This window comes from Mustela nigripes, chromosome 7 (assembly GCF_022355385.1).
Source record: "Mustela nigripes isolate SB6536 chromosome 7, MUSNIG.SB6536, whole genome shotgun sequence".
In the NCBI taxonomy this organism is placed as follows: Eukaryota; Metazoa; Chordata; class Mammalia; order Carnivora; family Mustelidae; genus Mustela; species Mustela nigripes.
The window spans coordinates 35,703,042-35,717,298 of NC_081563.1; the positions used below are offsets into that span (position 1 = coordinate 35,703,042).

The 14,257-nt window shown below is 47.3% G+C and overlaps 2 protein-coding genes and 1 long non-coding RNA gene across 5 annotated transcripts in view; all 3 read right to left on the reverse strand.

The window, feature by feature from the left end:
• The window catches only part of MALL (mal, T cell differentiation protein like), a 29,371-nt gene extending 27,412 nt beyond the window's left edge, over positions 1-1,959 (reverse strand). The window contains exons 1-2 of one of the 2 annotated variants that reach the window (XM_059407706.1): positions 1,862-1,959; positions 996-1,198 (exon numbers count right to left, since the gene is read on the reverse strand). In XM_059407706.1, coding sequence (XP_059263689.1) covers positions 996-1,103 — 108 coding nt within the window. In that variant the 5' untranslated portion in view covers positions 1,104-1,198; positions 1,862-1,959. Of the gene's footprint in view, positions 1-995; positions 1,199-1,494; positions 1,703-1,861 lie in introns of those variants that run through there. The other variant, XM_059407707.1, reaches the window with a different exon arrangement.
• A 1,973-nt stretch (positions 1,960-3,932) lies between these two features.
• On the reverse strand, positions 3,933-8,937 carry LOC132022454 (uncharacterized). The gene is made up of 3 exons (XR_009405587.1): positions 8,655-8,937; positions 7,160-7,279; positions 3,933-4,571 (listed from the first exon to the last, which is right to left on the reverse strand). It is a non-coding gene; the product is annotated as an uncharacterized LOC132022454 (long non-coding RNA).
• A 4,786-nt stretch (positions 8,938-13,723) lies between these two features.
• NPHP1 (nephrocystin 1) overlaps positions 13,724-14,257 on the reverse strand; it is a 54,971-nt gene continuing 54,437 nt past the window's right edge. Inside the window, exon 20 of one of the 2 annotated variants that reach the window (XM_059405571.1) lies at positions 13,724-14,192. In XM_059405571.1, the coding sequence (XP_059261554.1) occupies positions 13,920-14,192 (273 nt within the window). In that variant the 3' untranslated portion in view covers positions 13,724-13,919. The remainder of the gene's footprint in view (positions 14,193-14,257) is intronic. The other variant, XM_059405570.1, reaches the window with a different exon arrangement.

Consider the following 14,257-nt stretch of genomic DNA (forward strand, 5'->3'; position numbering starts at 1 on the left):
GGTGCACACTGCCTGGTTTCCCTTTCTTGGTGCCATCCATGGGCTCACTTTAACCTGTTTGCCACAGGGTCACTCCCTCCGTCCCAGCCTTCAGGCAGATGACGAGAGAGGACTGGTCACATCAGATTGAAAGCTGGAACAACCTTCCACCTTCCCCTCCCAGGCCTGGGGTCAGCACTGCCAAATTCAGAGCCAGTAAGCATGTCACCCACAAGCTAGATATTTTAGGATGTGTTCAAAACACAAAACAGACTCCTTTGCCCTGAATGGTTCCCCAGAATTCAGTGTCCCTGTGAGTAGAAAGGGGATGGTGGCGGCTGGCTCAGATGGACACCGTGTCTACAGAGCCCGGCAGACTGCCACATGCAAGAGTCACTCCCAGCCCCTGGCCGGGGTTGGAGCGGCAACCCAGTTGCAGGGCATCTCAGAGAGTGTCACACAGTGACAGGTCCCCGTGTGCCCCAGGGGTGGCTCACACAAATGTTTTATGGCAGATGTTGTCACAAACTACCTCTTGCACAGAGTCTACAAGTCAAAGTTCAAAGTCAGCGCACATGACTATTAATCCTGTAAGACCTCCTCTTACAGAAGGAAAGACAGAGCCACCCCCCCCCCCCACACACACACACCGTTTTTGAACTTTAGAAAAAGAAGGAACAAGTAAGTAGTTGGAGAAAAGACATCATAGAAAAGTCCATTGCCAGCATCTCTCTGAGGACCCGGGACACTTTAGCAGCATCCCCCTTACCCCTCACTGGCCCCTCCGATCACCAGAGCCTGTCACCCACGGTGAGTGGGTTTGTTTTGGAAGCAGAAAACCCACCCCATATTGCAGGAGTTGGGAGGAGCACCTGGAGGGATTAGGGACCACCCCGGGTGCGTCTGGTGGGGGAGACCGGAAACCACAGCAGCTAGAGCCCCGTCCCCCTTTCCCAGGGAGTGCGGCTTCTCCCCAGCCCTCCCCTTCCGCAGGTGACCCACGCGGCAGCACTCACCAGCTCGGGCAAGAAGAAGGCATAGGGGATGGTGATGAACAGCAGGAACCCCAGGGGCACCTGGGGCGGGGAGTAGCTGGTGGGGGGCGGCAGGTCCGGGGAGGCCATCTCTCACCCGCTGCCTGGTGCCCTTGGCTCCGCACAGCTGGCCCGCGCTGCCCGTCAAATATCACCTCCTGCCCGACACACCCATCGGACGTCGCCTGGGAGGAAAAAAAAAAGTTCCAGCCGAGCAGGTCCTTCCACTGGCTGCAGCCAACAGACTCCTCAGCTAAACGCGAATGCGGATTCGGATTTGCCTCGGATGGGCCCTGGCTCCCAGGGCAGAGACACTGAGGCACTGAGGCCAGAGATCTCTTTCTACCCTTTTCCCCCTCGGGAATTTTGAATCCGGGAGCGGATTACTCCAGGGATGCCAGCTACAGCCACCACCCTTCCTGTGGCCAGAGTCTAGGCGAAGGCCACCTGCTTTGACCAGGAGCCTTTCTGGAGGACCTACTATGAGCTAAGCGATCCGCAGGCCGACTCTGGCGCTCCCCACAGCCACGCTCAAGGCGATATCATCTCTTTCCCAAGTGAGGAGGGGAGAATTTGTTAGGTTTAGTTAAGGTCACGAAGCTGGTCACAGGCGATGCTGGGTCTTAAATCCGGCCGACCCTGCTGCCTGGGTCCCTCCTTCTTCACTCGTGGGGGCCACCCTCTGTCTCAAACAGGGAGAGAAGCCGTCCTGGCTTCCAGCTCCTGTCCCCAGGAAACAGGCGTTTCCCTCTCTCCCTGCATCCCCTTCGCCACCGTCCGCTCCTCTCTGCTCACACAGCAGATGGAGGAGTTCTCCCTCCCTGGGAGAAGTCCACCCCAGCAGGCACCTGAGAAGGGCTCAGTTGGCTGGGTGCTGTCCCAAGTTTGAGCCTTTCTTCCTCCCTGCTACGGCCCCCAGTCAGTATCGCCAGGAGCTGGGCTTGGGGCCAGGCAGTTCCTTCCTGCCTCCCGCCCACCCGCTGGCCACGCAGGGGGGCTGTGACCCAGTGGCCAAGCAATTCCTCTCACTCTAAAGACAGGTCCTGGAGACTTGAGGCCTCTTCTCCTCTACCTTAGAGTTGACCATCTGCAGAAAGGCCTGGAACCCCAAGAATCTGCTCGGGGTGCCTGGGAATGGGGTCCTTTGTCCCTGCCCTCCATGGTCAGTTTCGGCCCCAGGGAAGTCCAGTTTGGGAGATGCTCCTTCGTGAGGAGCGGATGTGGGAAGGATCACCATCCTGGGGTCACTAGTGTCTTCCACAAGAGGCCAGTATCTGTTCATTAGCAAGAGCTGTGCATTCCAGGGCCTGCCCTGCCAGGCACAGGTCAGTCAGTGGAACAGCCAGCTGGGTCTTTGCCTGGTCTAGGGACAGCGAGCGGAGAGTGGGGTTTTGGACAAATGAAGCCCAAAGCAAAGCGTTGCAAGGAGAGGCGAAGAGCACACTGACTAAACCTCAAGCCAACCTGGTCATTCCCTCTTGTTAGGCCCGCGGAGACTGGGGGGAAAGTGAGGCTCTCATTCCACCTGCCATCTGACCCCAGCTCATTCGCAGGATGAACTCAAGCTAAGTGGGCATCGCCTCAGGAATCCCACCTCTCGCCGCCTCTCCTGCAGGTTGTATAAGCTCCATGACACGCTTCTGGCCTGTAGGATACTTGGACTTGACCACTGACAATAAATACGGCATCCTGGGCGCAGCTTAGGGAATGCAAGAAGGAACACGTGGTCCTTAGGCACAGTTCTCATCGATGAAGCAGCGGGAATAGTAGAACCTTAGATGCTGACAGAGCCTGAGCCAGTTTCACTTCCCGAGGCAATTAGTGTATTAAGAAATGAAGATGGGGAGCACCTGGGTGGCTCAATCGGTTGAGCGTCTGCCTTCGTCTCAGGTCATGATCCCAGGGTCCTGGAATCCAGCCCTGCATCTGGCTCCCCGCTCAGCGGGAAGCCTGCTTCTCCCTCTTCCACTTCCCCTGCTTGTGCTCCCTCTCCAGCTGTCTCTCTCCCTCTGTCAAATAAATAAATAAAATCTTGAAAAAGAGAGAAAGAGAGAGAGAAATGAACATGGAGGCTCTTGGGGGCCCAGTCGGTTGAGCGACCAACTCTTGATTTTGGCTCAGGTCACGATCTCAGGGTTGTGAGATGGAACCTGGAATCGGGCTCTGTGCCTAGCGTGGAGCCTGCTTGGGATTCTCGCTCTCCCTATCTCTGCCTCTCTTCCCCTCTCTCTTGCACTCTCTCCCTCTAAGAAAAGAAAGAAAGAAAGAAAGAAAGAAAGAAAGAAAGAAAGACGAAGATGTGACAAAAAGTGTTTATAAAAACCTGGGCATATTTTCAACATTTTACGTATAACCAAGTGATGCTGTATCATCTGTGACAAAGAGTAGCACACTTGACTTAGGCAGTTGATGAGAAAGCTACAGGATTCATAATGCACCCCAGGGAGCCAGAGTCCCCGCAGGGACAGCAGTTTAGAGCTGTAAGAACAGCTGCAACTGGGAAGAAATAGAAAACAGCTCATGCGTTCCTGAAATGGTTCTGATTTTTGTATCGTATTCCTGGAGGAGGTATCACAGAACGCTCCAGGAGGCACTCCCGATGGCCGTCCTGCCGACATGTGTTTCAGAAGGAGGCAGTACCCCAGATGCAACAGGTCTGGCTGAGTATCAGCAAAGGGCTTCAGATAATCAGACCACGTGATCAGCGCAATACCGTCCCCAACCCCCTAACCACTGCCCCACCCCCAACCTTGCCTAGGACAGCAGGGTGCGAGGAAGCTCTCAGAAATGATTCTTGGGTCATGTTTTCTGACCCCTGCTGGGTTGTTGGGTTTTTTTTCCCCTTCTTTCTTTTTGGATCGGTTTTTATACTTCTAGCTTACATCCCAGGACACTTCTTAACCAACATACTGTTAAACATTCTATGTAAAAAGTTTTATTATCTGAGAATGTATTAGGAAATAAATCTTTTTCACAGAAAAGCTCAAAGAAAAATGAACAAAAGGACACCTCTGCCATGCTTTCCATGCCATACAGCAGATTTAAGTTTTGTGTAAGATAATATTTTTAAAGTAACAATAAAATTGTGAAGCATGGTGAAGAGAGGCATCTCTGGGACTATGGGTATATAAGCCCTTGAAGACAACAAGGTCAGCAGTCTGCTGTGAGGCTGTGGGGGAATGCCAGGGCGCAGGAGAGGGGTCTTCCAGACTCTTCTGCAAAGCGCCTGCTGGTTTCCATTTCCTGGACAGAGAATTGGCATTAATCTTGAAAATCACGCAACAGTCCTCAACACTCCTGATTCCTGTTATCGTGGTGTCCATGCTCTCTTTTGTTCATGAGGGTGGGTTAAAGGGGATGATGCATAAGAAAGCACTTAGGGGACGCCTGGGTGGCTCAGTTGGTTAAGCAGCTGCCTTCGGCTCAGGTCATGATCCCAGCGTCCTGGGATCGAGTCCCATATCGGGCTCCTTGCTCCGCAGGGAGCCTGCTTCTCCGTCTGACTCTGCCTTCCACTCTGTCTGCCTGTGCTCGCTCTCTCTGACAAATAAATAAAATCTTAAAAAAAAAAAAAAAAGAAAGCACTTAGGACAGCTCAGGCATATGGCAGATGCTTAGTAAATACTTGCTTATTTTTCTAATTCTAATCCTGAAATCACTTCTCTTCTGGCTTTCTTTCCTCTCCACAACAGAACCTCTTCTGTTCATACTTCCACCCTGATTTTTAAAAATAGTTTCACAAAATTGTTTTTATTGGTGCATAATACCCTTATAGAAAAAGTACACAAAACACACAGACCATGAAACTGCCACCCAGGCATAGTATGTTGCCAGACTCCCAGTCATTTCTCCCGCCCTCCTCCTGAATACCTGCTCTCAAGCCGTCTTAACCCTGTAGGCTGGTTTTGCCTGTTTTTGAATGGATTCCTTTGTGTCTGGCTTCTTTCACTCCTCAGCCTGAGGTCTCTGAAACTCATCCATCTCTTAGCCCTGCTGTGGCTCATTCACTGCTGCCTGGTGTCCCACTTTATGAATATGGTAAACTTCATCAACCTGTTGTTTTTTGGCCATTTGAGGTTTTTTTTGTTTTGTTTTGTTTTGTTTTTTTGGGACATTAGAGTTCTTTCAATTGGGGTTCTAATGAAGAACAATACTATGAACAATACTACGAACATTCTAGAACATGTCTTTCAGGGTATCTATGTATACTTTTCTTTTTAAGATTTTATTTATTTGAGAGAGATGGGGAGAGTGAGTGAGCATGAGCAGGGGGAGGGGCAGAGGGAGAAGCAGACTCCCCACTGAGTGTGGAGCCTGATGCAGGACTCGATCCCAGGACCCTGAGATTATGACCTGAGTCAAAGTCAGATGCTTAACGCACTGGGCCACCCAAGTGCCCCTGGGTCATGTGGTGTGTGTTTTTTGCAGATGACATCAAGCTATTTTACAAAGTGGTTTAAACTATTTATATTCCCACCAGCAATGTATGCAAGTACTGTTGCTGGTAACTGTTACCTGCATGTATATTATAACACACTTGGTGTTTACATGGTATATATTTTTTCCAGCCTTTTATTTTGCTTCTCACCCTTTTTACTTTAACTTTTACTTATGTTTATAGGGGTTTTGCTGCGCTTGTGATTTAAATGGGTTTTTTTCTTTCAAAAATCCCTTCTAAAGTCTGCTGCTTTCAATAGGTTTAGACTTTACATTGAATAGAATTATAGGTTTGTTTGGATTTAGGTCTACCATTTTATTTTTTTGTTTGTTTGTTTGCTTTGTGTTTCATTTCTTTGCTTCCTCTTTCCTGCATTCCTTTAGATTTGGGGAATATTTTTAGTGTCCCACTTTAACTCATCTACTGAGTTTTGACTACGTGTCTTCGCACTGTTTATTTTGAAGTTTGCTCCAAGAGTTATACAGTATTTGCAGTTAACTTTCCAGTCTACTCAGAATGAATATTTTGTCACTTCAAAGGGAGGGCAGAAACCTTATGACCATATAGGTCCACTTTACCTTCTTGCTTTCCAGTCACAACTGTCGTTTGTAGTGTGTATATGCAAACATTCAAACTCCACCAGACAATGTTATGACCTTTGCTTTCAACTATCATACAAGTTTTAAAGAACTTAGAGGAAAAATAGAGTCCGTGCAATGAAGGTTTTCTGTTTGGTTATTGTTTTTATTCCCCAAACTTCAATTCTGTTCTTTTTGTATTGTTTATTTCTCTGATGAGACTATCTTCCTATATATTTCATGATTTGCCTTTATTTCTTGGAACATGATTATAATAGTTCCTTTAATGTCTCAATTTTAACTCTTGTGTCATCCCAGAATTCTCTCTTGGTTGTCCTTTTGTCTTTTTCTTTGGGAGATGTGGTGATTTTCCTGGGTCTTCAAAAATCATGTAATTTTGGATTATATCTGGACCTTGGGAATACTGTTAGGAGATTCTGGTCTTGTTTAAATCCTACACAAATGTTGATTTTTTGGTTTATCAGGCAAATGCCTGCTTAGGTTCCTGCTGCAAGTTGCTCTTTGTCATCTCTGGGCTGTAACCCCTGACCAATGTTTTCAAGGTTTTGCAGTGTGATTCCAATGTGCTCAATGTGTGTGAGTGTGTGTGTGTGTGTGTGTGCACATGTGCACTATTCCAGGACTTGGGACCAACCTGGGACCCTGGAGCTCAGTTCCAAACCCTTTAGTATGCTGTGTAGGGTCAGTTTTGGGGTTATCTCAGGCATTCATGGGCTATTTTAAGGAATTGTTTTCTCAAGCTCTCTTCTTTCCATGATTTCTCCAATGTTTTCCAATTCCCAGGAAACCCTGCTCACCTCCCCTCTCACCTTGGTCTTCTGGCTAAAAAGTCAGGGTTTTAGTTTCTCTACTCTGCCAACATACCCACACCCACATCCACACACCCCAAGAGACAGAGGGACAGAAACCGAGACAGACAGAGACAGATCGGGGGTGGGGGTAGCATCAGGGATTTCCCCCCAGTGCTCTTAGGAGCCCCATTTCTATGGTGGGAGAGAAGGTCTCCCCTGAGTCTTCATCACCTGTCTGGCTGCCACGGCCTTTCACCACGACTGTCACTAGATAGCTGGGGGCTGGGCTAGGAAAGAATGAGAAAAGCAAATAGAAACCTCTGACCAGGAGGGGCTCTCTTTCCCATCCCTCAGACCGAAACTGAGGGCTCCTTCTGCAGATAGGTTTAGTTTGTAAGCTGTGCATAGTTCTGGTTTCACAGTGTCTCTGAGCCAAGCCTGGGGATAGAAGAGGAAAGAAAATGGGTAAGTCACCACTATTCTCTATTGGCCCGGAACCAGAACTACACCAGCCTGTTCGGATTCTCTGAACAGCACTTATCCCCACCTAGTATTTTTCTTGTTTATGGATTCATTGGCATATTGTTTGCCTCCCTGCCCTTCCCACCCCTCCGTACGAGGTTGGCTTCAGGACAGCAGTCTTGTTCATATTGAAAACTGCCAAGAACACAGTTGGCGCTCAATAAATGTTTTCGAATAACTGGGTCTACACTTTCAGTCATAACGACTCTGGAGACAACTGCTTATATTTCTGACTCCTCTGCCTCAACCTCTCTGCCCACTGTCTCATCCATTTTTCAGAAAAGATTTACTGGTTGCCTGACAGATAAGGAGCAGGCCAGGAGAAAGCTAGAGATGGTTGGGGACAGGAGAGCAACTGTAGCCACTTGGACTCTTCCCATTGCAAGGGTTAGGAGAACCATTCTAATGTAAACAATGAAGGGAATATATTACTTTAGGCAAGTGACAAGTTCAGAGGGAAGGCTGCCTTCAGGTGAGGCTGGATCCAGTGACTCAAACAATGCTTCCGTGGGTCTAGATCCATTCTGCCTGTCAGCTCCACCTGTCACAGTCCCTGCAGTTGGCCTTGTTCTTAACCTCATTCAGTGCTACCACCACCTACACACAGCTATAAACTCTCTCTCCCTGGTAGCAATGTTCCTACAGCACACAGTGGCTTCGAGTCTCATCTGTCCCACTACACCAGGCAGCAGATGAAAGTGCTCTGGTGAGTAAATCTCCTGGGATTGATTTGCTCTCTGTTGGTCCATTCCCCAGTCCCCTGGTTGTGACAGGGGAATGGGACATGCTGATCCACTTGGGGCCATCAGAGCCCCCCTGGAGCTGGGATGGAAGGTGCATGTGTGCGTGTGTGTGTCAAGGCGGTTCCTCTAGAAAGAGAAGAAGCATAAAGCTACCAGGAGAGAAGCATGCGGATGCTGGGCAGCAAAAGCTCCAGCTGGCTACTACAACTTTCCATGGCACATAAAGGCACACGGCTCTTCCCCTTAATGCTACAGGGACGCACATACCCCACTAGCTCCAGTCTCTTGATTCAGACACAGCGGGACTGCAGCGACTACTGTCTCTACAAATAAAGGTCACCTCGACTTTCAGATCAGAGAGTTAGCATGCACACGGATAGGCCCCCACTTGGGAGGGGGGCTCTGGTTCATGCTGTCTCTGAGGCCATCGGGCAGGACAGAGTCTGGATCCCAGGATCTGTGTGGGCTCTGGGCAGGCATGGAACTCATCAGGGCCAAAGGGTAGCTTCGAGGAAAGAGGAAGGACTCACTGCGACAGAGATACCTACCTGGAGGCGAGCTCAGAAAGCTTGGAGCCTTTTTCAGCTATCCCCCAAAATGGCTTCTTTGAAAGGACAAAGTTCTGCAAAGTTAATCTTTGCTGGCAAAGCCAGACACAAGTGAGCAGGTTAAGGTCCAGTCTGTCTCCCGAGCATGAGGAATAGACTAAGTGATAGACACACTAGCAAAGTCCTGAAATTGAGCTGTATTCCATTAACGATTTTCACTTTAGGTTGCTGCTTACAGACCTGCGCACCCTCATCCGGTGCCATGGGGGAGGCAGACAGTCCGAGGCCGCCATTTTCCTCAGTCAGAAGGCTCAGCCCTTCACCTGCCACTCACTTAGGGCCCCACCCACCTTCCCTCTCCACATCTATTTGACAGTGAATCTGGTGCTGAGAGATACTAGGTTGTCAAACCCATGCATCCCTGAGCTGCAGAGTGGGTGACGGGAGCTCAGATAATCAGGCACACGTCCGAACACTGACTGGAATCAAGCTGGTCCCCAAAGGTCAGACAGCGGAGTTGGGGGAGAAAGGAGGCAGATCAGGAAAAATAGCTACCCCGGCCACTTACTTGGGCCTGCTGTGGTGCTATGAACAGTCTGGGCCACGGCAGTGTTGGAATGTGGTGAAACAGCAACAATAAAAAGACACAAGGAGAGGCTCTTCTAAAGGCCTGTGCTCTTCCTTCGTGGTTCTTGTGTGTGATTACTGTCTACCTCATGCTTCTTAAGTTAGGACAGGGATCGGGTCAGGGCTGCCCCCTGTCCCGCCGCCCCGCATCCTCAAAGCTGAATTCTGTGCCTGGAGCATAGTAGGTGCTCAGGGAGTACCCGCTGAATGAATAAAGGAACGGATGACACAAACCTCAGATGCACAGGGCCTTAAGGAAGGAGGGTGCAGGCTCTGGTTCTCTGCTTCGAGGAAACAAAACAGAAAGCAGCTGGGTGATAGCTAGCGCTGATCACCTCCACGCCCCAGGAGAACCTCCCAACTTGGAAGGCTTCACACAAGAGGAAGCGGGGCCAGGTCACGGCAACGGATATCCTATAATCCTGCAAAGTGACAAAGCCCTTGGCTGGGGGATGACACTTCCAGTTCCCTCCCTCTACTGATGGGTTTCCCAGATGCTACTGGGTTGGCAAGTTAAACCTGCTCTGTTTGTGTGTGGTGTATTTCCAATGGTTCCCTGCGAGTTGTTCTGGCCCCATACCTCACACCAGAAAAACCACTCGAGACTGAAACTGTCCCCGCTCTTTAGTCCACACCCTGTGCCCTCACCTTCCAGCCCATGCACGCAGACAAGGGCATCATTTTTCACCTCCAGCAGATCTGAGGGATCTGACACTCAGTCACTCATAAGAGGCGGGAAAGTTGGGGGAAAGAGGGCCATGTAGTTTCCAGTGTCAAATCCCTGCCCTGCACCCCAGTGGTTCTGAGGCGCAGAGTCCCCATGGCCTCACAGGAAGGCAGCACATACGGGGTCATTTGCCAAAGGCCTGCTAATCCCCTCGCTGCTACTCCCCCACTAAGGCTCTCACAATTAATTCCATGTTGCCAAGTCACACTCCTTGAAACAGACCCCAGGACTCATTTCCAGGATGTTTTTGGCTGCCTGACAACGTCTTCCTGTTTTGGAAGCTAGAAAGTGACATTTAAAAAGCCAGGGAGGTTTCATTATTTTTTTTTTTAAAAAAGATTCCATTGACTGAAGAGACAATGTAGAGTCTCTCAATGGCAGAAACGGGCTCACCCCTGAGGAACTGTCACCTCCACTTACATTAACTGCCTTCATGCCTCCTTGCTTTTTGGCCTAATCATTTTTGAAACTGTTTTCTCCCATATTCCCGTATTTTCCTCATGTGTCAGAGACTATGAAGTTGCTCCTATTTGTTAATCATGACACATTTCAAATGAACACCGAAGACAGTCTGAAAACGTGTTCCAAAGAAAGCTTGTTCTTTTCATGCGTACATTTCGCTGGAAGGAATTCACCAGCAATATTTTCTTTCATTCAAAATGCCCAACCTCTGGTTTAATACTAAGCGAAGTGATTAAAAAAATAGAAAGGTGGAATAGGGAATTAAAGATTCTACAAAGGGGCCCCTGGGTGGCTCAGTGGGTTAAAGCCTCTGCCTTTGGCTCAGGTCACGATCCCTGGGTCCTGTGATCAAGTCCCATATCGGGCTTCCTGCTTAGCGGGGAGATTTCTCCATTTCTCTCTGCTCCTCTCCCGAGGTTGTGCTCTCTCTCTCCCACTCACTCTCTCTCTCAAGTAAATAAATAAAATCTAAAAAAAAAGTAAAGATTCTACAAAAATATGACCTTTATAATGGCAAGTGACCTGGTTTCATGGTGCCTTCAAACAAGACTACAGGGAACTTAGATGAGGCAGCTTAGTGACAGAATGGGGAAAAGTCCCTGCACACACTCTCACTACCTCCATTTGGGAAGGCGGGAACCCCTTTCCCTTGGAGCAGGACTTAGGGAGGCAGTGCCTGGGAAGGGGATGGGGCAGCTGTATCACAACGGCCATATGAATGGTGTCTGGACGTCCAGACACGGCACAGAGGGGAGATGGAGAGATTTCCAGAAAACCCCTCTTGGAGTTATAGTGAAATCACTTTTTCAAGGCCAAGTTCCTTGTCAGATTTGTGGCTGGGACCCCTGTCACACCATGTTAATTTCTGAGATGAAGACCCAAGTGGGGTTTAGATTAAGGGTTTAGGGCAAGCTAAGACGAAGCTGAGGAGTTACATGATATGATGGCTCTCTACAAGTAAATGCCTCTTCTAAGGCAGCTTGTGGGCAGAAGTACCTCAGTTCGTACTCGGGCTATTTAGGTTAAACTCGAATTGGTCGTTTTATTTGCACATGCAATTCCTCAACCTTTGTCCTGATGAGAGGAGTATCTTTGGTTGCAGAAAATTATACTTGATAGCTCTACTTGGTATATTAGCTGCACTGTTTACTCTGGCTTTGGACAAGGTGCTTAACCTCCCTGACCTGTTGCTTCAGCTGTATTACAGGAACAAACCGGTACCTAACTTCTGATAGTAGTTGTGGGGATTAACCTAGTTAACTGTGAACATGCACGGTAGGAATTTCATAAATGCCAGCTATACTATTACTACTAACAGTGAAGGCTTGGTACAACTCACCAGCAGTCAGAAGTTTATCTGAAATGCAACAAAACCTTTGTTCTTTGGCATAGGGGTGGGTTAACTCATTCCTCAAAGCCTGAAAGCCTTTTTTTTTTTTTTTTTTTGAAAGAACACTATAATATGGACTTGAGATTGATTGATTGATTTTTAAAGATTTTATTTATTTATTTGACAGAGAGATAGAGAGAGACCAAGCAGGCAGAGCAGCAGGCAGAGGGAGAGGGAGAAGCAGGCTTTCCGCTGAGCAGGGAGCCGGATGCGGGGCTTGATCCCAGGACCCTGAGATCATGACCTGAGCTGAAGGCAGACGCTTTACTGACTGAGCCACCCAGGTGCCCTGAGATTTATTTATTTTATTTGAGAGAAAGAGTGCGCACGTCTACATATGAGAGAGAGAGAGAGGGAGACAGAGACAGAGACAGAGAGAGGAGAGGGGCAGAGGGAAAGACTCTTCAAGCAGACTCCCTGCTAAGTGTGGGGTCTGACGTGGGGCTGGATCCCACAACCCATGAGATCAGGACCTGAGCTGAAACCAAGAGTCAGGTACTCAACCAGCTCAGTCACCAGGCACCCCTGAGCACTTATACGGACTTGAAAAGGCAAAAACAGATCTTTTATATTAGGAAAAGCACTTTCAAATTAGATTGTATTAAGTGATTAACAGCACAATTTTCTCTGGTTTCCCCTTCATTTCACAGTATAAATTTTATTAGCAATAATCATGCATTCATATATGCTAGATACTAGCCTAGAGATGATTTGCAATTATTTTCTCCCATTCTGTGGATTTTCACTTTCTTTTTCTGAATCATTTTATTTTTTTCATCATGATGAGTGCACTCTTTAATTTTCATCCCCTATTTCTCCTGTCCTGTCTACTTTACTTAGGGTAACCATTACTTTGTTCTCTATAGTTAAGATCTGTTTCTTGGTTTGTCTCTCTTTTCTCCCTTGCTCATTTATTTTCTTAAATTCCACATGAGTGGGATCATACAGTATTTGTCTTTCTCTGACTGACTAATTTCCCTCAGCATTATACCCTCTAGATCCACCCATGTTGTTGCAGATGGCAAGATTTCATTCTTTTTTATGGCTGGAAAATATTCCATTGTATGTATATACCACATCTTCATCATCTTCATTACCCATTCATCTATTTATCGACACTTGGGCTCTTTCCATAGTTTAGCTATTGTGAATAATGTTGCTATAAACATAGAGATGTAAATATCCTTTGGAATTAGTTTTTGTGTTTTGGGGGTAAATACCCAGTAGTGCAATTACTGGATTGTAGGGTAGTTCTATTTTTAATTTTTTGAGGAACTTCTGTACTGTTTTCCACAATGGCTGTGCCAGTTTGCACTCCCACCAACAGTGCACAATGGTTCCCCTTTTTTCACATCCTCACCAACACTTGTTTCTTGTGTTTTTGATTTTAGCCATTCTGACAGGTATGAGGTGATATTTCATGGTGTTTTGATTTGCATTTCCCTGATAATGAGTGATGTGGAGCATCTTTTCATGTGTCTGTTGGCCATCTGGATGTCGTCTTTGGAGAAATGTCTGTTCGTGCCTTCTGACCATTTTTGAACTGGATTTTTTTTGGGGGGGTACTAAGTTATATCAATTTTTTATATGTTTTGGATATTAACCCTTTATTGGATATCTCATTTGCAAGTAAGTATCTTCTCCTATTCAGTAGGTTGCCTTTTAGTTCTGTTGTTTCCTTCACCGTGCAGAAGCTTTTTATTTTGATGTAGTCAAAATATTTGTATTTTCACTTTCTTGAATAATCATAAATTTAGCTTTTGATAAAATCTTGTTTTTATACAAATCTATGGACATAGTCAACTTAAATTTAAGTTAGTTGGTTTTGAAAGAGATTTTCTCTAAATTTCAATAATGGCATTCCATATAAAATGTATTTTATTGTGTTAACGCATATTCAAATTATCAGGTAAGTATTTCTTATAGAATGTGGTCTGTACAAAAAAGAATAAAGCCCAAGTGATAACGTGACAGTTACTTTTGGTCCTGTCATTTTATTCAGGTCATCAAGGAGGATCCATCAGATTCAGTGGGAAGCTGAGGGTAAGGGCCACCACTGTCAGGCTGCGTTCTTTCTTATTTCACCCAAGAAGTCATACGTCTGTTCTGAAATGTCGAAAGGTTCGTGGACTCCATCTGGTGACAGCAGAGCTTGGAGGGCACCCTCATTTTCTTGGTTTTGCTTAAGGAAGTCAGTAATAACCTTCCACCGGGCAGCCTCTGTCTCCTCTTCTGCCCACCTGAATGGGGGCAGGAGTGTGGAGTGCAGAAGAGGGATCACACAGTCATGGTAGACGAGGAGAAACGTGGCCTTCAGGAACTCTCTGTCTCTCTGGGAAAACACCACCACCACAGATAAATGTGAAATGATCCATATCGTTACTTTTTAAGTGTTAA